This window comes from Camelina sativa, chromosome 6, assembly GCF_000633955.1.
Source record: "Camelina sativa cultivar DH55 chromosome 6, Cs, whole genome shotgun sequence".
Lineage (NCBI taxonomy): Eukaryota > Viridiplantae > Streptophyta > Magnoliopsida > Brassicales > Brassicaceae > Camelina > Camelina sativa.
Genome location: NC_025690.1, coordinates 10,174,444 through 10,200,704, shown reverse-complemented (window position 1 = coordinate 10,200,704; position 26,261 = coordinate 10,174,444). Strand labels below are relative to the sequence as shown.

General features: G+C 34.4%; 2 protein-coding genes across 2 annotated transcripts; one reads left to right on the top strand and one right to left on the bottom strand.

Annotated features, from left to right (window-relative positions):
- On the top strand, nt 17,412-19,588 carry LOC104790795 (L-type lectin-domain containing receptor kinase I.3). The gene has a single exon (XM_010516578.1). The coding sequence runs from the start codon at nt 17,435-17,437 to the stop codon at nt 19,439-19,441; it is 2,007 nt and encodes a 668-aa protein (XP_010514880.1). The 5' UTR covers nt 17,412-17,434; the 3' UTR covers nt 19,442-19,588.
- LOC104790793 (probable arabinosyltransferase ARAD1) lies at nt 19,952-22,020 on the bottom strand. The gene is made up of 2 exons (XM_010516577.2): nt 20,822-22,020; nt 19,952-20,702 (listed from the first exon to the last, which is right to left on the bottom strand). The coding sequence occupies exons 1-2, from the start codon at nt 21,680-21,682 to the stop codon at nt 20,145-20,147; spliced, it is 1,419 nt and encodes a 472-aa protein (XP_010514879.1). The 5' UTR covers nt 21,683-22,020; the 3' UTR covers nt 19,952-20,144.

The following is a 26,261-nucleotide window of genomic DNA, read 5'->3' as shown; positions in this document are numbered from 1 at the left end:
TTCATATAAAACAAGTTGACTGAGCTTAAAGTGACGACAAGTAATAGAAGTTCAATTCTATTGAAAACCCCAAAGAAAATCAACAATTACGGGACTAAGATTAAAGATATCACCAGCTTCTCAATTGTATCGAAGAATAAATTGTCTTTGGCATAATGTATAAATTGGTAATGGAAGTCTAAGAAGAGGAAGAATTTGAAAAATGCTGAATTGAAACCTAAATTTGAACCCATAAACTTCTGCAAACAAATCAATTGAAGTCAAGGAAACACGATCATAAAAGTTAGACAACTAAGAATAAGAAGAATCCATGAGAAATTTATAAAAAACGTCATGGATGGTGACTAGTTTTGTTTAATTTGTTGGTTGAGGGGAGAAAAAAAAAGGACCGTGAAGATGAGAGAGATGAAGATGATGAATCTGAAAAATTTCTTAGAAAAGAAAATCAAAAAATAAAAAAAAAAAATATATTGTGATGTTTGTGGAGAGATGTGGTTGGTATGATATTTTTATTTTTTTTAATTGAGCATTATTGTATACCTAAAAGAATTGGTTAGAAAGAAGTTGGTTTAGTTAAATGGTGTTTTTGACAATTCAGTGGACAAAAAGTGTGCTACTATGTTATTAAAGTTTCAAAAAGTGTGATAGAATGCTATTTTCCATAAAAATATATTTAAAACAGCATACCATTTTGAGAATCAAGAATTTTAGGTGCAAACTTCTTTATTAAGTCTTATCACCATTGTTTGTCCCAAAAAAAAAAATAAAAAACGTCTCAATTCCATTGTGATTCCATTGGATCTGCACCTTTCTCTAATCATGATTATTTTTTTTGAACACCAGAGAGTTTTCTTCAATGGATTCTTGTGATAAAAGATTCAAGATTCAACTAATTTGTTCATAAGTATATTTCAGTTTTTTATGCACTTAACGTTCATTTTCTTTTAATCTTTAGAAATGTGGACAAAGAGAGAGCTTTGATCTTTTACTTTCTCATGTCATTTTTATTTATAGGTAGTGAATGGTAACACTATAATGTGCGGAATTCAGACAAAAAATAGAAAACCACTAATACATCACCATTCACAATTCCATTTATCAATTTGCGTTTTTGTTTCATTAAAAAAATTGTACAGTGTGCGTTGTTCAAGACATGCATATTTCTACCAAAAAGATAAAAAATGCACTTCAATTTTTTAATATACAGAATACCCTGTGTTTTATCAAATCCGCACCCAATGATTTATAATATCATTAAATAATAATAGAACATGTGTATAAAATTAAACGTACAACACAAAAATATTATCATACAAAATTTCTCTTATATCGCTTAAAAATTTTGGTTTTCTTTTTCTTTTTCCTTTTTCATTCAAGTATCCATTATTATTTGAAAGTATTTTTTATAGTTGACTTATTATTATTATTAGTTCAAAAGATTATAAGTTTAAATGTGTAGTTATGTAATTAAGTTATGTTTTAGCAAATAATTAATAAATGTAATTTAATTATTTGAAACAAACAATCAATAGCTTATTAGATTAGATTTATAATAATAATAATTATTATTATTATGACTTTTCAGTTTTATGTAAATTTGATCATAAATACAAAATTATGTGCAAATATAATCAATTTTGCGATATATATGTAACAAACACACACACATATATATATATATATATATATATATATATATATCATATATATATATATATATATTTCATGAACCGCTATTACTTTTTTTACCAATCAAATATTATTTTGTACCGCTTATTCTGTATTAACCGCACTTGTCCAACAAATACATTTCTCCTGCATAAACCGCAGTTGAACCCTACCGCACTACTAAATTATTTATCCCACACCACCAAATACAGTATTACCATTCAGACCCATAATCAAAACTCTAGAAAGATGGGATTTTGCTTCAAGTTTTTGTGATCTAAGTATATTTCATTTTTTATGCACTAAATATATAAGAGGCTAAAAGATCACAAAAATTTAAAGCAAAATCCCATTAGAAATAAAAATGAGATGAGAAGGTAAAAGATCAAAGTTTTGCCTTTCCTTCATCCACATTTCTAAAGATTAAAGAAAATGAACGTTTAGTGCATAAAAGATGAAATATAGTTATGAACTAATTAGTTGAGGCTTGAAGCTTTAATTACAAAAATCCAATGAAAAAAGCTCTTTGGTGTTCAAAAAAAAAACCTGAATGGAGAAAGGTGCAGAAGAAATTGTGAAGATTCAAGTTTTTTTGGCTTGGTGAAAAAGTTGCAAAAGAAAAAGGAGAGAGAGAGAGAGCGAGAGAGTTGATGAAGAATTTTATTAATATCATTGTACATAACATCATATACTTTTTTTATACTTAACATTTTTTGTCTATCACAATGGAATTGAGATGTTTTTAATTTGTTTTGTGACAAACAATGGAGGTAAGACTTACTAAAGAAGTTTGCAAATAAAATTCTTTGTTCTTAAAATGGTACAATGTTTTAGATATATTTTTATAAAAAATAGCATTCTAGCACATTTTAAAAATTTTTAATAACATAGTAGCACACTTTTTGTCCACAGCACACATATATAACCATCTCTAACACCCTTTAAATTGTCAAAAACACCCTTTAACTAAATCAACTTCCTTCTAACCATCTCTTTTAGGGACATAATAATGCTCAATTAAAAAATCATAAATATATAACCAACCACATCTCTCTACAAACCTCACATATATATTTTTCTGATTTTATATTTACTTTTCTAATTTCTTAATTTTTCAGATCCATCATCTTCATCTCTTTCATCTTCACGGTCCTCTTTTAGTTTTCTCCCCTCAACCAAAAGATTAAACAAAACTAGTCACCATCCATGACGTTTTTTTTTTTAATTTTCTCATGGATTCTTCTTATTATTTGTTGTACCTTTTATCTTGTTTACTACTATATTTAAAAAAAAAAGTTAAAAAAAAAAGCAAAATTAGATAGCATACAAAACAAATCATGATCATACATGTTATTTAGCTACAAAAGTAAAAAAGTTATTGAAATAATTTCTCTTATTTTATTTTTTTTTAGCAGGAAACAATATGAGAAGTTAAGAGTATTTTGTTTTGTCGCAAAAAAAAAAAATTAAGAGTATGTTGATGATAAAGAAAAGAAGAAGCTAATGAAAACTTTAATGAATATATTGTGAGTTGTTTTAGATCCCAAGTGATAAAAAAAAATATTGGTTTGGTTACTTTTTTATTTATTTTATTTGTTTAAGTTTGAGTTAATAAGAACAAAAAATGGTCATAAAAGTAGTGAAGAGTAGAAAAAGATGATGAAAAAGTGTCCTAATAGCAAAAAGTTTCTAAAGTGCAAGAAATTATACACAAAGTGTTCTATTGTGTAAATCTCCCTAATATAAATTCTATATATGAATAATTCAAATACATAAAATCACTGTCAGAATGGACAAGAATGAAATTTCTGTTCGGATATTTTGGATAACTCTCAATAATTTTGTATAACTTTTAGATAATTTTAAATATTTTAAAATAATTTCACAGAAACAATAGATTGATGTAAATAATATTTTTTGTGAAACTTTTGATGTGGATGCAAACATGTATATATTGTTTGTGTGTTTAGGGACTTACGAAAAACTAAACTGTATCCATAGTTATATTTTAACATAACTTAGCATCATCTTTGAGAAGTGTAAGTGACTATCCATATTTGTTACACATTTCAACATCCATAAGTGATTCTCACATAACAACCATCCACATTGCTAAGACATTATAATGAAAAATGATTTCTGATAGGTTTATGTAATTAATAGTAAAATGTGGTTGAATTGTTAAAATTATAACATGGTTGCAATTTTTGTGAAATTAAGTATGTTTAATGCTTAGGGTTTAGAGGTTTAAGGGGTAAGTCTCTCTTTTGATGGACAGTTTTCTATGGTTCCAAAAACTAAGTTATTTGTTCTCTTCTGGTATGCATAAGAGTTTTCCAAAAACTCTGAACAATTCATTGTAAAAAAAAGTATTGTCCATTGTACAAAAATAATTACTTTAAGTGAAAAAAATAATTAATTTTAGTGAAAATAGATAACTGAAGTAAAATTAAGTTTAGGGGTAGAACTAGTTTATCATCTTTAAGTTTGAAGTTCAAGTCATGCAAGATTTGATTTGATTTTTTTATCAACTTTTGTCCATCATCCCATCCACACACCATGAATAATTTTTTAGCGAAAATTTTTAGACCACCTTTTTTAATCTTTCCAAAATTGTAGTTTGTTTCTTGTTCATTGTATCTTATACATATCTAATTATAATAAATCGTTCACTAATCAACAAACAAATGTTCAATAAAAATAGACTATTTTAAATATAATTCTATACCTAAAATATACTAAATGGATGTTAAAATATAGAGAATATAATTCTAGTATGATGTACGTACAAAAGAATTTACTAGATATGATTAACAACCTCGTTCGGAAAAAAAATTCTGGAGAAAGAAGATGAAAAAAGGTAAAATTAAAATAGAAAAAATAGAGAGAAACATCATTGTTCTTAAGAGATAGCAACTTTTTTTTTTTTTTTTGGAGAAGAGACACTTCAAAACTTTAAAATGGAAATCTCTGGCTCATAAGCCTTAATTACACAAGTCTAATAATAAGTAAAGCAAAGAAGCTAGAATTAATTAGGTTAAGTCTTTCTTTTAATGATCATTCAGCACTCATTCTCGTCACCTTTTTTTTTTTGCGATTCTTGCAGTAGTCAACCACTTGCTGCAGAGTAAGATTAGGCACACGACCTGTAGCCACCATCTGCAGAAAAATATATGATGGTTTCCGACTGTCTTCTGGCATCAACGGTAAAACAGAGTCGAACACCTGGGTGTGAAGTTTAGTCCATTGTCTCTTGCTTCCTTTATCAGCAGGTGTAGCAGTAGATGTAGCAATACAGACAATGGAAGAGTCTCAGGTGCAGCAGGTGTAGCAGTGGCAAGGACAATCGACGAAGATCCAAGTGTAGCAGAAGGGGCATGAACATTGGAAGAAGACCCAGGAAGAGGAGCAGACCCAAGAGGAGTAAAAAGAGCAGCAGGGGCGGGAACCTTGGAAGAAGACCCGGGAAGAGGAGCAGACGCAAGAGTAGGATAAGGAGCAGCAGGGGACGAGTAGCAACATCATCACTGGCTTCTTCCTTGTATAGATTAATGAGATGACCGTAACAAGTATCAACTCCATGGATCATTACCACATATCTAATCTCTACCTCTGCCTCTACAAAGCGGGCAGAGAGGCGAAGGTTCTTTTTCATGATCATTGCCATAGCGACGGGAATAGCAATAGTGAGTAAACCTTTGTAAGGTTGAAGAGCCATCAGTGTTAACGAAGCAGACACAGCGACGCATAAACAGCTAGACGAATCGACAATAGAGAAGGTTTGTGTTACCAAAAGAGATAGCAACTTTGGTTTTGTTGTGAGCGGTGTAAACCGACTTTTGTAGACACTCAACATGAGTTTCCGGTCACATCACCCAAATACTTATGCCCTATGTTGAACAGGTTGGGATCAGCAAAAGACGTGGAGCAGAAAGATGATATGGGAAGTATTTTCTTTTGGACCACTAAGTGAGTGATGTATTGTAATGAAGAAATTAAATATGGGATTCTGGTGTTCCACGATCACACTTTGTCTTTACCTGCACCACAAACACAAATTGCAATGCATGAGTATTTTATAAACACTTAGTAAGGCAATCCTCCCATCTACTGGGCTATATACACAAGCAGTAGAGACATCTCTAACCATCAACCAACAATCAACAATCAAAAAATAACAAACCAGGACTCTGCATCGGCCGACACCAAGCATACATCGACCGACACCAGTTGGGGTTGCGTCGACCGATGCATGATATGCATCGAACGATGAAAGGGTCACTTGCATAAACTGATACTCCCATTGCCGCGACCAACGCATGCTTGACATAACACGAAAACCCTAAGGTTTCATGCACCATCCTCGCATTTGCATCGACCGACGCACATGTCAAGCATCGTTTTCCCCCGAAGCTTCTCGCCGGATCTTCGTTCCTGCAACCACAAGACTCGATCCCAAGCCACAAAAAAACTTCCTAACGTCCCAAATAACAATCTAGCAAGCCTAACAGCACATAACAAGCAAATCAGAGATATCTCCAGCTTAGATAAGCCATGGTCATGCACTTACCTTTGCCACAGAAGAAATCCGACCCTAACACAGGAAAAAAAACGCTCCTAGGAAGCTCCTACAATGATCCCAGCTACAGATCTCTATAGAAACAGCTTCCAACTCTAATAATCTCCCAAGAACGCTCAAGAACACCAAAAACTCTTTTCTCTCTCTTTTGTTTCTCTCAAAAGCGGTTAAACTCACCTAATGAGACAAAACACGAACTTAAGGGTTTTTCTTTACCCAAAACGTAGCGTTTAACTTAACTCGTTCGCACTTAACCGGCTATGCATCGACCGACGACCGATGCAATCCCTAACCCGGGATTTCGGTTCTCGGATGTTACAGTTTTGTAATCAAATAGATAAATATGTAAAGATCAATATAATATTTATATCATTTAAGATTTGAGGTTTTTGAAAATAAAAAGAACTTAATTTAAAAAACAAATAGTCTTTTTGATTTAAGCAAAATGAAAAAATGATTCCAAAAAGAAATCATGTTTAACTGGAAGTGAAATATAGAAAATAATATAATTTTAAAAATACTATTTAACTAAAATCTCTAAAGATGAAACCATTAGTAAGAAATCTAGCTTTATAAATTAAATTGATAAGTGAAAAACAAAAAACAAAAACCAAAAGATAGAAGATATCTTTGGGGTTTTTAAAATTCTTTAGATAGAAGTTCATATAATTTTATAAGAAAATTAATTTAATTGTCACTTCAAAAGTAATATTAATTTAATTATATCAGCAAAACAATCAAATCATGTGTAAGTTTAAATTTTGATTGAGCCACTTAGTATTCCTTTTTTTTTAAGTAAAAAATAAATTGAAATATTTATTTATAATTAACTCACTTTTAAAGGCATGTAACTCTATTTAACTTAAACGTACCTCCTATCCAATAATTTTACATTCATTCCTCCAGACTCCAACTAATATATTTATCTTTCAAGAGAAACTTTTTTTGATTAAATTTAATATTTTTTAATTATTTTGGTTAGCTAAACTTTTAGTCATATATATATATATATTGCTTTAAACTTTGAAATGAGGAATAATTAATACACAATAACTTTATACGTAGTTACTTAAATTTTTGATAATTTTATTTGTAACAATTTTACTATACTACAGTCTTATGTTTACAATTTCATTAAGAAAAACTCTTTAAATTAAAGTTTAACCTCTATAAAACATGATAAACATAGATTTGCTCATATTATGAATATGTTTAAGTTTCTATATTACTATTTATATTAATATAGCTTATCAGTTTGTGATAATTTTTTGTATTATTTGTTAATTTTTGTTCTATAGAAAATTTTCTATATTTTAAATTTTGTATAATAAATAATTATACCAAAAAAATGTTGATATGAGTGTTATTTTAAGAAATTGCTATAAGAAATTTTGAGATTCATATTTTAGTATAAAAATATATTTCTTCGATTATGTTATTGTTAATAGAAAAGAACAATATGTTAGTTTAACAACATTTCTGAAATATAATAAAAATTATTATGTATGCAACCACATGTTGGGTGGACTAATTACCTAGTGTTATATACAACTAGGTTAATCCGAAGAATATTATATACAACCAGGATTAAACCGGAGTCTACAAAACCATAATTTTAAAGTAAATAAAAATGGAACAATATTACACTTGTACAACTGTATTATTAGTTTCTCAAAACTGACAGAATAAAATCTTATTTTCCCTTTTTTAAGTGGACCCATCATTTAGGTTTTCCTATATAACATTTAGATATCTTTCTATATACAACTTTATATAATTATTATTGTTTCCCATACATACATATCAGAAATATTTGACTACTTTGGCGCCACTTAGCAGAATAAGATCATTGTATGGAAAGCCGCTGTGATTCAAAAAAACATAATCAAGTAGTGATTCTGGAGATAAATTTTTCTATGGTCTTTTTTTTATCTGGTTTCCATTCTGGCTAGTCTCTTGAATAATCGCCCTATTGTTGTGAGAAGAGCGTGTAAGACAGCTGAAGGAGATGAAAAATCATTACAACTGTGATGGTAGTCAGAATATCCTGCGCTGTTATGGGGCAGCTTACGACAATAGGTTTGTCTACCTTTGTTTTCAACGATGTCTTCGCGATTTGATCAACTATGAGTCTTTAATGTACGTGAATCCTTTTCAGCCCATCAACTTCAGTTTCTGGAAGATTTTTACTCAAAATACAGCTTGTGGGAAGAGCGGCTTTTTCCGTCATCTTTGCTTGTATCCTTACTTAAAGTTATTTTTTAAGGCGTTCCATAGTTACATAATGTTGAGCTAAGTTTGAAGTGAGCTTGGGATTATCCTAAACCTATTAGGAATAAAGTTTCTTGAGAGATAAGGACTTGATATTGTTTAGGAGTTATCTAAACATATATTTCCAAATAGGATTAGGACTAATAAGGTTTTGGTGTTATATAAATAGGGATGCATATGTGTTGCATTACCTATGAATTTTGTGTGATTGAGAGCTTGAGAGATTGAGAGAATTGTGACCTTATAGTTTTGAGAGATTTGATAAGGCTTTAATAAAGAGAGTGATACTTTATTAATTCTTTCAGCTATTACACTTTCGTTCTAAAACAAGACTTGGTATCAAAGCCAAACAGAGATCTTAAGGAAAAGAAGTCATGAGTGAGATTGCTGTGATTCCAGAAAAACCGCAAGGAGGAGGACCTTCTTCGATTCAATGTCCTATGCTGAATTCAACAAATTATACTGTATGGTCTATGCGAATGAGAATTTGTCTTAGAGTCCATAAAGTTTGGGACATTATCGAAGAAGGAACAACAGAATGCTGAGAAAAATGACATGGCAACAGCCCTGCTGTTTCAATCTATACCGGAAGCTTTAATTCTGCAGGTAGGCGAGTTAGACACTGCAAAGAAGGTGTGGGATGCTATCAAATCCAGGCATATGGGAGCCGAGGGAGTCAAAGAAGCAAGAATACAAACTCTTATGGCTGAGTTTGATCGGCTAAAGATGAAGGAGTCTGAAACCATTGACACTTTTGCAGGAAGATTATCTGAGATTGCATCAAAATCAGCCGCCTTGGGAGCAAGTATTGAAGAGTCAAGACTGGTTAAAAAGTTTTTAAAGAGTCTTCCTCGGAAAAAATTTATACACATAGTGGCGTCCCTTGAGCAGGTGTTAGACCTCAACACTACCACATTTGAAGATATCATAGGTCGACTGAAAACTTATGAAGAGTGTATTCATGAAGAAACAGAAGAAGAAGCACATGAAAGTCAGAACAAGTTAATGTATTCAAACATGGAGAACCAAAACCGAGAATACAATCAAAATCGAGAGTACAATGGTGATGAATACAGAGGTAGAGGACGAGGAAACCGTTTCTTCTCAAGAGGAAGAGGTCCTGGACGATTTAACAATGGAAGAGACCAGTCAAGATTTTTTGACTTAACCAAAATTACATGCTTTCGATGTGATAAGATGGGTCACTTTGCGTCTAGTTGCCTTGATCAACTCCTAAAACTGCAGGAGGTTCAAGAAAATAATACTGATGAAACTGTGGAAGCGGATGAACTCATGTTGCATGAGGTAATATACTTGAATGAGAAAAAGGTCATACCAAGCAAGTATGGTCCTAACACTATGAGGAGAATGTCTGGTACCTTGATAACGGGACCAGTAACCATATGACAGGTGATCAGAGGTACTTTAACAAGATTGATACCTCTGTAACAGGCAAAGTGAGGTTCGGTGACGATTCCCATGTTGATATTAAAGGGAAAGGCTCAATCACTTTTACAGACATGAATGGTGAAGCAAGAGTGATGAAGGATGTCTATTTTATTCCAGATCTTAAGAGTAATATTATTAGCCTAGGACAGGCTACAAAGTCAGGATGTGATATTTGGATGAGAGGAGATCATCTCACAATGCGTGAATACAAAAGGAAACTGCTTGCTAAAGCAGTAAGATCAAGAAATCGATTATACAAATTTCACATGGGAATAAGAGAGACTGCGACACTACACTTGACATCTATTAGCGAGTCGAGCAGATGGCATGCTAGGTAGGGACACATCAATATCAACACCATCAAGTCTATGTTCGAAAAGGAGCTGGTTCAAGGAATACCTCAGGTTGTCTTTACCAAAGAAATATGCAGCTCTTGTCTGTTAGGGAAGCAAACAAGACAAGTTTTTCCACAAGCTACTACATATCGGGCAACAAAGGCACTTGAACTGATACACGGAGATCTTTGCGGTCCAATAACACTGAGTACATCGACTGGAAACCGGTATATTTTTGTTCTTATTGATGACTTCTCTAGATATATGTGGACCATTCTAATAAAGAAGAAGAGTAATGCGTTTGAGAAATTCAAGAAGTTCAAGAGAGTAATTGAACAAAAATCCGGTTCTGTCATTAAAACTTTCAGAATTGACAGAGGAGGTGAGTTTGTGTCACATGAGTTTAACTCATTCTGTGATGAGTCTGGTATTCAACGACATCTTACTGCCTCATACACCCCACAGCAGAATGGGGTAGTTGAAAGACGTAACAGAACTCTGTTAGAGATGACAAGGAGTATAATGAAACACATGTGCTTACCGAATTACCATTGGGGAGAGGCAGTACGACACTCTACCTATGTGCTAAACAAAGTTGCTACTAGAGCCTTGAAGGATAAAACACCATATGAGTTATTGAGAAATAAAATACCTAGGGTTGATCATCTTCGAATTTTTTGCTGCATCTGCTATGCAAAAGTAGACAAACCTTATCTAAAGAAACTAGAGGATAGGTCTCGAGTCCTAGTTCATCTTGGAACTGAACTAGGATCTAAGGTATATCGACTTCTTGAGCCACAGTCGAAGAAGATAGTGGTGAGCCGAGATGTGGTGTTTGATGAATCCAAAGGATGGAATTGGAGGTACAATGATTCGGATCGTGAGAGTGGTGGAAGTTTTAGTATAGGTTTTCAAATATTTGGCAACCGGGGAATGCAAGAAGGAGAAAATGTTGCTACATAAAATGAAACAGAGCCTAACCACAACAAAGAAACTGCAGAAGAATCTGCAACAAGAGAAGATGTGACCATAACCGAAACAGAACAAGAAACAGAGAATGAGGGATCAGGGTGACCAATCAGTAATTGCAAGAAGAAGGTCAACAAGAGAGACTCCCAAGCCTAAATATTTGGAGGATTACATCTTATTAGCTGAAGAAGAAGGAGAAGCATTACTGTTTAGTTTAAACAATGAACCGTTGAACTTTGATGAAGCAAAAGGATCTAAAGAGTGGAAACTTGCTTGTGAGGATGAGATTAATTCTATTAAGAGAAATCGAACTTGGGATCTTGTTGATTTACCAATAGGAGCTAAACCAATTGGCTTGAAGTTGGTCTTCAAGCTCAAACGCAACTCTGATGGTAGTATCAACAAGCACAAGGCTCGATTGGTTGCCAAAGGATATGTGCAACGTTATGGTGTGGATTTTGATGAAGTCTTTGCATCAGTGTCTCGATTAGAAACAATACGGCTACTCATTAACCTTGCAGCCTCAAATGGATGGGAGAATCACCATCTCGATATGAAGACAGCGTTTCTACATGGGGAGTTAAATAAACTGTGTTTGTCTCTCAGCGAGAAGGATTTGAAGAAAAGGGACAAGAAGGAAAAGTATATAAGCTTAACAAGGCCTTGTATAGATTAAGACAAGCACCGCGAGCATGGAATAAGAAATTGAATACAATTTTGATGGACTTACAATTCAAGAAGTGTTCAAAGGAACCGTCAGTCTATAGAAGAGAAGTGAGTGAACAGATTTTAGTAATAGCTGTTTATGTTGATGATTTGTTTGTAACAAGGACGAGCTTGCATATCATTGATGAATTTAAGAGGGAGATGTCTACAAAGTTTGATATGAGTGATCTTGGGAAGCTAACTTACTACTTAGGGATCGAGGTGTTGCAGTATGATGGTGGCATTATGTTGAGTCAGAAACGGTATGCACTAAATATTCTTGAAGATGCTGGGATGAAGAACTGCAACCCTGTTCTTACGCCAATGGAGGTTGGGTTACAATTGTCTTAATCTGAGAAAGAAGTTGAGATAGATGCAACAATGTTTAGGAAGAATGTTGGATGCTTTTGGTATTTACTACATACAAGACCTGACTTGTCATACACCGTTGGTGTTCTTAGTCTATATATGCAGAGTTCCTAGACACTCTCATGGTGTTGCTATGAAACAGTGTCTGCGATATCTACAAGGTACGGCCGGTCTCGGCTTAATATTCAAGCGATCTGCGACAAGGGTACCACGGTTAATTGGGTACAGTGACAGTAGATACAATGATGATCTAGACGATTGGAGATGTATAGCAGGACATGTGTTTTATTTGAATGGGAGTCCGATAACTTGGTGTTCACATAAACAGGACACAGTAGCCATGTCCTCGTGTGAGGCAGAGTTTATGGCGGGTACAGAAGCTGCGAGACAGACATTATGGCTCAGAGATCTGCTCGGAGAAGTCACTGGTCATCCGTGTGAAAAAGTGGTCATTCGCATTGACAATCAGTCTGCAATCGCTCTCACAAAGAATCCAGTGTTCCACGGTTGTAGCAAGCATATACATACACGCTACCATTTCATTAGGGATTGTCTTGAGAAGGAGTTCATAACAGTGGAACATATTCCAGGAGAAGAACAGAAAGCTGACATTCTATCTAAGGTGCTAGGAAGAATCAAACACAAGGAGATGAGAGATCTCATTAGTGTTCAAGATGTGGAGGAAATTAACTTCAAGCTTAAGAGGGAGATTGTTGAGCTAAGCTTGAAGTGAGCTTGGGATTATCCTAAACCTATTAGGAATAAAGTTTCTTGAGAGATAAGGGCTTGATATTGTTTAGGAGTTATCTAAACATATATTTCCAAATAGGATTAGGACTAATAAGGATTTGGTGTTATATAAATAGGGATGCATATGTGTTGCATTACCTATGAGTTTTGTGTGATTGAGAACTTGAGAGATTGAGAGAATTGTGACCTTAGTTTTGAGAGATTTTCTAAGGCTTTAATAAAGAGAGTGATACTTTATTAATTCTTTCACCTATTACACTTTCGTTCTAAAACAAGACTTGGTATCAGAGCCAAACAGAGATCTTAAGGAAAAGAAGTCATGAGTGAGATTGCTGTGATTCCAGAAAAACCACAAGGAGGAGGACCTTCTTTGATTTAATGTCTTATGTTGAATTCAACAAATTATATTGTATGGTCTATGCGATATACTTGCCCCTAAAACCTTCTCATATTATATAAGATTATATAAGATATAGGAGACAAGACAATGAAGCGATAATAATGTCTTATATTAGGGGCAAGTAAGACACCTGTTTTATTTTTGTCTTACTATATTTCTGACACCTGACACCTGTCTTACTATATTTCTGACACCTGTTTTATTAATGTCTTACTATATTTCTGACACCTGTTTTATTTTTGTTTGGACCTAATTAACTACATGCCCATATAACTAGAAAACCATCAACATTTCCTTCATTCTTTCTTTAATCATAAACATATGCAGTAAGTAGAATTTTTGGGTTTAATTTATGTGTTTGAATCTTATATAATTTTGGCGGGGACAAGCGAAATCAAATTTAAGTAAGATGGTGGGATGGTATTATTGAATTAAATTAGTTTAAATTTTTAAAAAATTGTTTATATAAAAAGAAAGTTTTGAATTTACTTTCTGGAAAATTACGTAAGATTATGAGATGATATTTTTGAATTACATAAAATTTATAAGTTTTCTTATTAGAAATTACAGAATAAATTGTGAACATAATCAGTTATGTTTTCATTTGAAATAATACCAACATTTTATGCATTGCCTTATATCTACCCACTATTTTCCTCAAATTTTTTTTTTTTTTATATTAGTTCTCATTTTTCACTTATTATTTTGAAACACTTACAAATTTATAATCATTAATATTTTATTTCAATCCCTTCTCTCTCTTAAAGGCTCAAACATTCAATAAAGTATAGTTTTCTAAAAACAACCTATTACCATACAAACACATCCTCTTTCATACTATCGTGAAAACTAAAAAATTTACTTTCTATTCTATTCTCGATTCAAAATCTCCAACGAACAACAAAACACCGGTAACAATAGTATCGTTGTTCGGATCATCCGTTTTTGGGAAGTTCCTAACTTTAGAAGAAATATTATCTTACTAAGTCTTGAATATTTTTTCCACAAATATAAATTATTTTTACTATTGTTCATCCTTTGATTATTTATGCAATCATTTTAAAATATTTATAAAATAAAATAAATAATTTCATGTGTATTTGATTTAAAAAAAAATTATATATAATAATGTTGGGCTTTAGATTCCTAGAGTAAGAGTTGAAAGAAACCTAATAATAAAGTAAAGGATTAGCATTTGATGCTCTCTTCTTTCACAAGTATCATTTTGTTTCGTTTATTTTTAGTGTAACAAATTTATTCAATTGAATTTACATAATAATTTTTTTGCGTAACAAATAATTTGATGATGAAATAATTTAAGGATATAAGATTATAATATTTGGGTTGTATAGGATAATGTCGAGTAATAATTGGCTGATTTATTTCCGCACTTTAATATAAATAATTCACATGATCTTGATATTACATTATTTTATTTCATTTTCAATCCTTAAAATAAAGTATAATTTAATAATATAATTTCTAAATAACTAAATGAGAATTGAATTTTTTTTTTTTGATAAAGAGATAACTGTATATATTTCTGTTTTAAGAGATAAGTGAAAATATATTAAAATTCATGATTTGATTAGCTATGATTCCCGTTCATATATCTATATTTATAATATATAACTCTTGAATATATATTTAAAACAATAGAAAATTTTAGTTATTAATTCAAAATAATGTATTTTTATAATCCTGACACATTTTTATTAACTTTTCTATTCCATCTCATCAATACCATATTTTGTACTAACTCTCATTTTTGTAACTTTCCATAATATTTATAGTAATGCAATGAATGATTAATAATAGTATTTAGAAATATTACATATATAAGAAAATATATTAATATGTAATGATTGCATTCTATAACTCTCACATAGTTGATGTGACTCCTATAACAATGAAATACAACCGCTGTTTTAGTTTAGTTGTCGTTTAGGTTTGCAATGAAATTGTTTGGTGAATATTCCAGTTTTATCCCTGCTGTTTTAAAGTTTTGACCAATGAAATATTTATAAAATATATTAATAAAGGGTAAAACAGACAATTTAATAGTTTTTTAAATTTGTGTGAGAAAAACTTAAACGACAAGTAAAAAACCGGAGAAAGTATAAATTACATTTATCTAATTGATGTAAAGATTAGTGCATTTATTATCAAATGAAATAAGAAAGTTTTCATATGCTCTTAACTACAATTTATCTCATAAATAGAAAGATACACATTTTACTAACCTTCATATTTCAAATCTTACATAATATAATTATTTAATTAATATTGTTTTAACTAACAATCTCCAAAATTACAAAAATATATCCAAAAACAATGTAAACTAAATCTGTGCGTAGCACGGAGTAACTACTAGTATTATTATATTAGTAACTGTGTTCTAAATTACTCAACACGTAAAAACACGGGTTCTTAACTAATTTAAAATAACATCATACAAATTCTGTAAAAAAAAATTATATACAAATTTATTATATAAACAAACATAATTTATAATCACAAATGATTATAAATAACATAATTATAAATAACATAACAATTAATTAACAACAACAAAAATTATTTCAAATTTACATCGAATAAAGAGTTAAATATTATTTTGTCATGACTTTATATTTTTTCAGCTTCCATGTATGTTCTGAACCTAAATCTGTGTCTGGCTACATAAACGTTTTAACTTATAGTGTTAAATCTGTCTGACTTGATTTGTTGTTGGTTGATGTTGTACTCAAACTTCGTTAGGTATCAATTGAAAAATAAAACAGATCTTCATGTCTCTGTAAACTGACATGTTTTGAGTTTTGGTCTTTCAATCAAAACGGCCTTTCTGCAACTACAAAACAGTTTGGCACCTCGGGAACACAAGTCTCTATACAATGTCAACATTATATGTACTAGTTACACCTGGTTACACCATTAAACATATTTATCATTCTTGTGCAGTTACAAATGTCTTCTGAAGCCTAGAAACTTTGTTGAAGGATATTACATAGCAGCAATCAAAAATAAATATGTATTTTTCTTTCTTTCATCTCTTGATTTTCAAGCTTGCAGCTGAGAAAACCTCACCATTTAATCCAAGAATCTGTAAGCCTCAGAACTGGACAGGCTTACCTGTGAAATTGAACAATAATCCAAGTTTGCCATTACAGGTTGGTGTTTAGAACCTTCAGAAGTCAGAAATATGACGTAAAACATGGAGATGAGAAGTCTGAGTAGAAAGATTAAACAAAAATAGATCAAAAAACAACAAATCAAGTTACAAACATTATTATTGATTCTTTGGTGAAAAGCAGAAATCAAATTAGAAGAAAAGACTCTCTCTGTCTATATAACCAATTGGTGAGTATTGTCTCTGTTGAAATGATAAAGTCGACTATCTAAATGAATGTGTGTGTCACCTAACTCTGACTTTCTAAATGCTATAGAACTAGCTTGTACCCAAGCATTCGAGATCCCCTTTGAGAGTAGCATTGAATTTTTCTGCAAATTAAAGTATATATTTGTTTAACTTGATGGATTTATGCAAAACAGTTATTATTATTATGGATTATACTATCACGGAATATTTGATTTGTTTGCTTCAGTTGACCTTAGAATAACAAGTGTAGACCATTAGATGTTTCTCTTCCCGGCAGTACTTTAATTTACAAGATGGATTAGATTATGCAATAACCATGGTATATGTCACGTTCATCTTTGATTATATTGCCATGAAGTCAATTATATGATGCATATTTGGGAATATAATTGCGTTGGCTGACAAGAGTACATAGCAATTGCTAGGAAATTTAGAGAAGATTTGAATATTGAAAAAAATGAGTTTTGACTTTGTCTTGAAGACTGAAGTTATCACTAGACTTTTGTTATCAGAGAAAAACATTCTATATTGAAAAATTCAGACTCTCTTGTTACGTAGAAATGGATTGTAGACTGCATCTGGTTTTGATCTTCTGCTGTGTTCATCTTATTTGCCTGTCAACTCAACAAGAAACTCGATTTGTTTACAATGGCTTCGATCAAGCCAATCTTTTCATTGATGGGAACGCCAGGATCGTACCAGGTGGGCTTTTGCAGTTGACAAATACTACAGAGTTGCAAAAGGGTCATGCTTTTTTCAAGCAGCCGTTTAGTTTTGATCCTTCTTCTTCTTCTTCACTTTCGTTCTATACACATTTTGTATGTGCGTTGGTTCCTCCTAAGTTGGGAGGTGTTGGTGGACATGGGATTGTCTTTGTTGTATCTCCTTCAATGGATCTCTCTCATGCATACGCAACTCAGTATTTGGGAGTCTTCAGCAACCCAATAAATGGGACTTCTTCTTCTACTCCTCATCTGCTAGCTATTGAACTCGATACTGTTAAGACAGTTGAGTTTAATGAGTTGGAAAAGCCTCATGTTGGTATTGATGTGAACAGCCCTATATCTGTTGAATCTGCTCTGCCTTCTTACTTTAACAACGTCTCAAGGAAGAATATAAGCATAGATCTTCTGAGTGGGGAGCCTATACAAGTCTGGGTGGATTACGATGGCTCGTTTCTAAATGTGACACTGGCTCCTATAGAAATCGAGAAGCCAAATCAGCCTCTTATATCAAGAGCCATCAATCTTTCAGAAATTTTTCAAGAGAAGATGTATGTTGGGTTCTCTGCATCAACAGGGAACATGCTTAGTAACCATTATATACTCGGGTGGAGTTTTAGTAGAAGCAAAGAACTGTTACAAAGCTTGGATCTCTCTAAACTCCCTCAGGTTCCTCTTCCTAAAGAGGCAAAAAAGAAATTATCTCCACTGTATATTGGTTTGCTTGTCCGATTAGTGATCACTGTGTTGATGGGTCTTGGAGGAATGTATTGGTACAGAAGAAAGAAGTATGCAGAAGTTAAAGAATGGTGGGAAAAGGAATACGGACCACACCGGTTCTCTTATAAGGCATTATACAAAGCAACAAATGGGTTTCTTAGAGACTGTCGTGTTGGGAAAGGTGGGTTTGGAGAAGTCTACAAAGGAACTCTACCGGGAGGCAAGGATATAGCTGTGAAAAGACTATCTCATGATGCAGAGCAAGGGATGAAACAGTTTGTTGCAGAAGTTGTAACCATGGGAAATTTACAACATCGGAACTTGGTTCCTCTTCTTGGGTATTGCAGGAGAAAAGGTGAGTTGCTTCTGGTGTCTGAGTACATGCCTAAAGGTAGTCTTGACCAGTACTTGTTTCATGACGAGAACACATCTCCTTCATGGTTTCAAAGGATTTCTATTATTAAGGACATTGCCTCGGCTCTCAGTTACTTGCATACAGGAACCAAGCGAGTTGTTTTGCACCGGGATATAAAAGCTTCTAACGTCATGTTAGATTCTGAGTTCAACGGGAGGTTAGGTGATTTTGGCATGGCCAAGTTTCACGACCATGGAGCCAACTTATCTGCAACAGCCGCTGTGGGAACCATAGGTTACATGGCACCAGAGTTAATAACAATGGGGACGTCTATGAAAACCGATGTGTATGCCTTTGGTGCGTTCCTTCTTGAAGTAACTTGTGGAAGGCGACCTGTGGAGCCAGAGCTACCAGTTAAAAAGCAATATTTGGTCAAGTGGGTCTTTGAATGCTGGAAACAGGCTTGTTTACTCGAGACAAGGGATTCAAGATTGGGAGCAGGATTTATATCTGCAGAAGTTGAGATGGTTCTGAAACTTGGGTTGCTCTGCACAAATGCTATGCCAGAATCAAGGCCTTCCATTGGACAAGTTGTGCAATATCTAAACCGGGACTTACCCTTGCCGGATTTCTTGCCGTCTACTCCAGGTATTGGGGCTTTTATGCCAGTTTCAGTCGAAGCATTATCTGCCATTGGGGTTCCCAGTTTAAGGAACTCATCAGTTTCTATGTTTGTTACTCACACAATCTTGGACGGGCATGGAAGATGAAAGATCTAACAAGCTGTGTATGCTCTGCATCTAAACCTGTCTGGCTGCTTACATGTTTTAACTTAAAAGTGTTGATAATGTTGTCGGTTGATGTTGTACTCAAACTTCTGTAGGTCTCAGTTGACAAATAAAACAGTGTTAACTTCATTTCTTTGTAAACTGACAAGTTTTTCATATTGTTCTCTCTTCTCTGAATCAAAACGGCCGTTCTGTAACTACAAAACAGCTTGGCAAATGGTAACACCTGGGGAACACAAGTCCCGGCAATCAAAAAGTGGAAATGTATTTCTTTCTTTCATCTCTTGATTTCAAGCTTTGCAGATGAGACCATTCAATCCAAGAATCTGTAAGTTTTAGCATTGGACATGGTTACCTGTGAGATTGAACAATAAACCAAGTTGATATCACAGGTTGGTGTTTAGAACCCTCAGAAGTCAGAAATTGAAATAAGACATGAAGATGAGAAGTCTGAGTAGAAGATCTAACAAAAAAGAGATCAAAATTAACAAATCAAGTTACAAACATTATTATTGTTTCTTTGGTCAAAAGCAGAAATCAAATTAGAATAAAAGACTATCTCTCTGTCTATATAACCTATGATTTGGAGAAAAAGTTCACAAATCATCTCATCCAACATAAACTTCTCTCTACACAAAAAGAAAACAAAAAGCAATTTGATGTCCCAAAAAAATCTCAACATTATTCACCAGAAACTCCGAGGTATCAATGACGACCATCTTGATTCTTTCCCTGTCTCAGAAGCAGATCCAGAATACCTTCTAGACTTATGAATCCTCATTTTAACACTCGGGACTTTACGTGCAATCGCTTGCCATATCATCTGGACTGCATCATCTGGCTTCGATGGGAAATGGAACTCATAATGTTTCTCCACTTCCTGTAATCTATTCCACATTCGTGTCCATTCCTCTTTGCTTATACCCCTAATTAACTTAACTAGAAAGTTCTCTTTCAATGCATCAGAGGTACGAACAAACACCGAGAACTCAGAGTAATCAATAACATCCTCGAAAGGAAGCTCAATGTCGTCACTAATAATGACAGGCACGCAGTGACTGGCAATAGCGTCAAAGAGACGGTTCGATGAAGGAGTATCTCCAGCAATGTTGAGGCAGAATTTAGAGTTGTGCATCCCCTGGCTTGCTTTGTTTATGCCTCCGTTTCTCACACTCCCAAACGAGAAATGCACATCTTTCTCATCTTGCAAGAGGTAGAATAACTCCTGACGCACAAACCCGCCCTGAGATATATATATATATATATATGACACATTGGAAACAAAACCTTATTTAGTATTTGATCAGAAGGACTCTAAATTGTACAGTTCACTAAAGCAAAGGTAACAAAAAATGAACTCACATCTTTCCTGTAGATAGCACCCTGAAAATAAAGCAGAATCGGTCTACTATCAAAACCAGACGAATCGTTCTCATAACCTTTGATAACATGCTTATAAGGCGCAATGACATCTTTCTCAACGTTAGCAACAGTAGGAGGATACCTACCAAAGTCAGAGAGTATAAACATTGCAGGAAACAGCTTGTTTCTAGCATCCAACATACTATTAGGATGATGAGCAAGAACCACATGATCTCTCCCACCAGATCTCTTCCACTCCTCCTGAACAGTCAAGAAACTAACAAGCTTCCTCTGCAAATCCTTGTTCCTACTAATCTTCTGATGAGGATTCACTTTAGAAAACCGATTATAACTCAACGAAGAAAAAAACGGCACAAAGATCACATCAGCTTCGGTAGAGTTATAAACCCGTTTCGCAGCAACTTCTCTAGGAGCATTCTCATACTCAGACGCAAGCAAATCTAACGTAAGCCAATACTCAATACTATGCTGCAGATTCAACCCTCCAGGATAAGGAGGTATATACTTCTTAACATCAGGCCATACACTACTACCCTTCTTGTTCCAATCTAACAATCCAAAATGAAACTCAGGATCCATGTTATACATATAAACCTTAAGAGGACCATCCTTAACACATCTACTACAATGCTCATCTCTCTCCCTCGTTACTACTTTTTTCAGATTCAGATCATCAACGAATGATTTAGATGAGAATGTGGAGCTGAGGAAACGATTGCGAGCAGTTGAACGCAATACGAAGTAACAGGAGAGTGCGAATAAGATGGTGGTGACGATGAATAAGGATAGTAAGAGGTTTCGAGCTACATACCCAATTGCAGAACCATTCTTATCAACCATTGTTATTATAAAAGGGGATCCCAATTAGAAAAGAGAGTCGATTAATTACATACCCATGAATCAGGTTGATACATCAATCTAGGGTTAAGTGTTGTTGATCTCAATGAGAAGTCACGTTTTCGAATTGGGAAGCGAGAGAGAGATTGGTGGTACGGGGAATGTAGAAGAAGAGGAAGAGGAAGAAGAAGCAGAGGAACAAGGAGAAGGAGAAGGAGAAGGTTCTTCTTTGGGGTGGTGAGTTTGATGATCTCTCATGGAGACGAGACAATGCGGCGGAGAACAAGGAAGAACAAACGGTGTTGATGCTTCAGCGATCGTAAAGTTTCCTATAATTAAACTCTTTAATTTATTATTTTTTTTTTTTGTATCAATATAGAGCTTTTTGTAATTTTATTCATTTTTTTCTCATATTGTATGTTTTTTATTTTTATTAATACCACTTTTGTTTGTTTGTAATGGAGTAGTTTATCAGTTTATGTAAAAAAAAAGATTATAGTTTTAAGGAAATAAGTATAGTAATGGATTTGACAAAAACAAAACAAAAAAAAAAGTATAGTTTTGGATATTATAAGATAAGACCTTAATGAGGATCAAGGTCATTACCATAAGAATAGTTTTTTAGATATTAATTTGAATGATTATTGGATAAACCAAAATTAATTATAATAAGAACTGAACCAGAGTTCATTAATCTGAGTCTAAACCAAAAGTAATTATAATCTGAACAATAATTACTTGAATTTCTTGTATAGTTTATAAACCAAAAGTAATTAATCTGAGTCGCAAATTGAATTTCTTGTAATCACCAGAATTTGTTGAGGTTAACTTGCAACTTTTATTCTATATAGTTTGTAATCTGAAATGTCTGGAACATCTGATCAACCTTAATTGAATGACATGTCTTTCTCTTTTGTGACCTGAAATACTTTAATTCAATCATTTCTTGGTTACGAAGAATTTGGTTCTGTTTTCTAGAGATGAGTTATCTACATGATTGGAGGTGGTTGATGTTAGCTTTGGATTAGTCGTGGGCATCTTTACTAAATTTCATCTACAGGTGGTTGGAGAGAATATTTTTTTTTGCATGTTGAGACTAGCGTATTGTATAAGAGTTAAGTCTTATTGCATATGTCTTTAGTATTATTGCATATGTCTTTAGTTTTATCTCTTTTTCGGGTTTAATTTCTATACTTAGTAATTTTTTTCTTAGTTTCGTATTATGTTTCCGAGAATTTCTGGTTGTTCGTCCATTTGATTTCCTTTTTTCAGCTTTAGATCGTGTGTATATCTTTGTTTTCCGCTAGCTCAAATTGTATCCTTCCGAATTTTATAATTTGGTGGTTGACAAAAAAGAAACTTTCATTCAAAAAAAAAATTAATAGTATTGTTTGTATTTCTTACAAAGTTAAAAAAAAGAAAAGAATATTGAACATAAAGATAACTCAAATAACAGTAAGAAGAACAAGGAAACTTAGAACTCTCTCGAGAAAACCTCTCTCTCTTGATATGGCGTGTTGAGTTCTAGGGTTCCGATTTGGTTCTGATTTGGCTTTGATTCGGTTTGATTGGGTTTTATGAGGGAGGATTTCGACTTGAGATCCGTTTTGGTGGGTTCTGATTTGCGGTTTCATGATCCTTTAGATCTGAGATGGAGTTTTTTGGGGTTTTGATTCTGGTCTTTGGAGATCTTCCGACCTACGGGTTTTGTTTCCTTTCCTGGTCGCGGTTCTTGCGGGATGAAGATTTCCAATCGTTTTGTGATATCGGCTTTCAGTGACAAGAAGATTTGGTCGTCTGGGATCGACTATAAATTCTCTGTGCGGTTTGGTTCTTTTCTTCATTCATCACTGCTTAAGCAAGCTTCTCTTTTTAGTTATCTTTGCTGTTCCTTTCTGGGTTGTCGGGGCTGTTTGGTTCTTTATCTCGGGATTTCGTTTCGTGTTTGGTTAGCGTCGAGAGTCATGTCTCAAAGTGCTTTGTTGAAAGGGAATGTTGTGGGGTCAGGGGGTAAGCTGAAGATTAAGGTTCCACAGTTTGATAATACGGCTTTGATTGAGGGTTATGCTAAAACCTTGATTAGTAGATGCATGAACCCAATGATGCAAGATATGAAGACATTGCTGTTTATGCTGCCGCGGATATGGAAGATGGAGGAGAGGGTGGTTGGGGCTGATCTGGGTCTGGGTCGGTTTCAGTTCGATTTCGATCAAGAGACTGATATTCAGGAGGTATTGAAGATGGAGCCCTATCATTTTGATCATTGGATGCTTTCTTTGGTCAGATGGGAGCCAGTGGTGGATCCGCGGTATCCTTACCTTATCAAGTTATGGGTTCGTGTCATGGGAGTTCCTCTGCATTTCTGGGCAGATGAGACATTCCGTACTATTGGTGCTGATTTGGGAGAGGTTGAGAAAGTTGATTTGGACAATGGTCGGGTGAAGATCTTGTTGGGTGGTTTCAAGCCTCTAATCTTTGATGCCACGATTGAGTTTCATAGTGGCGAGGAGATGACCATATCGCTGCGATATGAGAGGTTATTTGGGTACTGTCGGAGATGTTATAGCCTCTGTCATGATGTATCTCGGTGTCCACTTTTTGGGGAGAAAGGGAAACAGAGGCTGGATGATGGTTCTGAACCAAGGTCAGAGGACAAGCTTTAAAGTTATAAGGGTGCAATGGTCAATGGTGCATCTGCAAGCACTGGGGTAGGGTTGAGTGGTGATAGCTCAGGGGTGCTCCACCAAGGTTCTGCTAATGGGAATGGGTGTGGTGGTGGTTCGCAGGCGGTTAACCATCGGCCTGCTCAGGGTTTCGGTGGTAAGTGGAGAAAGAGTAAAAAGGGTCCTCATCCCGATGAGAGGTTCGTCAAGAAGAATACATCGGTGGTTCCTCCTACCGTTCCAATCTCTGAGGTCCCTCTTTCTGGGAATGGTCAAGTTCAGTGTGGTACAGGCAATGTGGGGCTTAGCTTTACTGCTGAGGAGCAGAAGATGCTGGATGATTTCTTGGGTCCAAATGTGGGGGTGGCTGTGGTTACGGGTGATCCACCACTAGTGCCAGTGTCGACAATTGCACAGGGTGTTGCAAAGAGGGTTTGCAAGAATTTGTTCCCCAGTGTTGGTGAACCGAGTGTTCAAGCTTCAGGGTCCATGGAACTGCCGCAGCAAGAGGAGTTTTTCTCTGCTGATCTTAGTGACTTGCTGGGTCCAGAGTTTCCCACCAGAGAAGACAATACCTTGGGTTTTATGGATACTATCATGGAGGAGGATGGTGTGGCGACAGAGTGGTGTCCCCGGGAACACAATCTCCTGACGGATGAGCAGGTGGAGGAGGGTACGGATGAGGTGGTTCATTCTGAACAAGCGTTTGAGGTCACGGTCAGTGATGTTATGGAGGGGGCCTCTGAGGATAAGTTACAGGGTGTAGAAGAGGATGGAATAGTTCAACCTTCACGAGCCAAATAATAAAATGTCCTTGTTGGTCCTTTTGTTGGTGTATTGTCTTTGTTCTCTTCATATTTTATCTTTTACAGAATTATTGTTACTTCAGGTATTGGGTTACGTTTTTGAGATGGGAGTCGGGTGTTGGGCTTCTATTGGGCCTACTCCTTCTCTACTCGTTACTAAAGGGTGTTGATGTACGGATGTTACAAAATTGGGTTCATAAAGGTTTTCAGTTTTGGGTTACACACTCTGTGTGGAGATTCAGTTTCGGGCCTCTATTGGGCCTGCTGAGTTCTCCATTGCGATTAATGGTTACTTATAATTTTCGCATGTTCCAACTTTCTTTAGCTTGGAGCTTAGATTGTCGGATGTTCTTTTCGGGGTTGGAATATGTAGCCTTTTTGGGCCTTGGCCGTCTCCGGGTTTTTGTGAGGCCTGTTTTTTGGTTTTTTCCCTTTGGTTATATAATACCTGCGCTTTATGGTTTTTACGGTTATATCAAAATTTATTTAGGAGGCCTTGTAATCATGGGCCTTGTGGAAACGGTTGGTGTGATGTTTCAATTTTATATTTCCTCTAGGGCAGGAGGAGATGTATTTGGAGTTACTAACTCCTATATTTTCTTTTTTATTTTATGAATATTGTGAGTTGAAATTGTCAAGGCCTAGGTAATAAGGCCACAATTGGTAATCTTCGGGATTTATGGTCCAAACATCGACCGGATTTTTTGTTCCTCATGGAAACTAAACAACCATCACCTATTCTAGAAAAGTTTGTTGGTCATTTTGGGTATAAGAATTTAAGAACAATAGATCCTATTGGTTGTAGTGGTGGTAAGGCTCTGTTTTATAATCAGGATGATTTTCAGGTTTCGGTTTTATTTGAGTCTAACAGGTTAATCGACATTGAAGCGGTTTTCAAAGAGCGAATAATTCATTTAACTTTCGTTTATGGAGATCCTGTCCCCAAGAATCGGGATCTGGTGTGGGAACGTATTTTAAGAATAAGCTCTAATCGGTCCACCCCTTGGTTTTTAGTTGGGGATTTTAATGAGCTGATAGGAAATCATGAAAAAAGAGGGGGGAAGTTATGCCATCCTTCCTCGTTTCTCGCTTTTAATGGGATGATTAGGGATT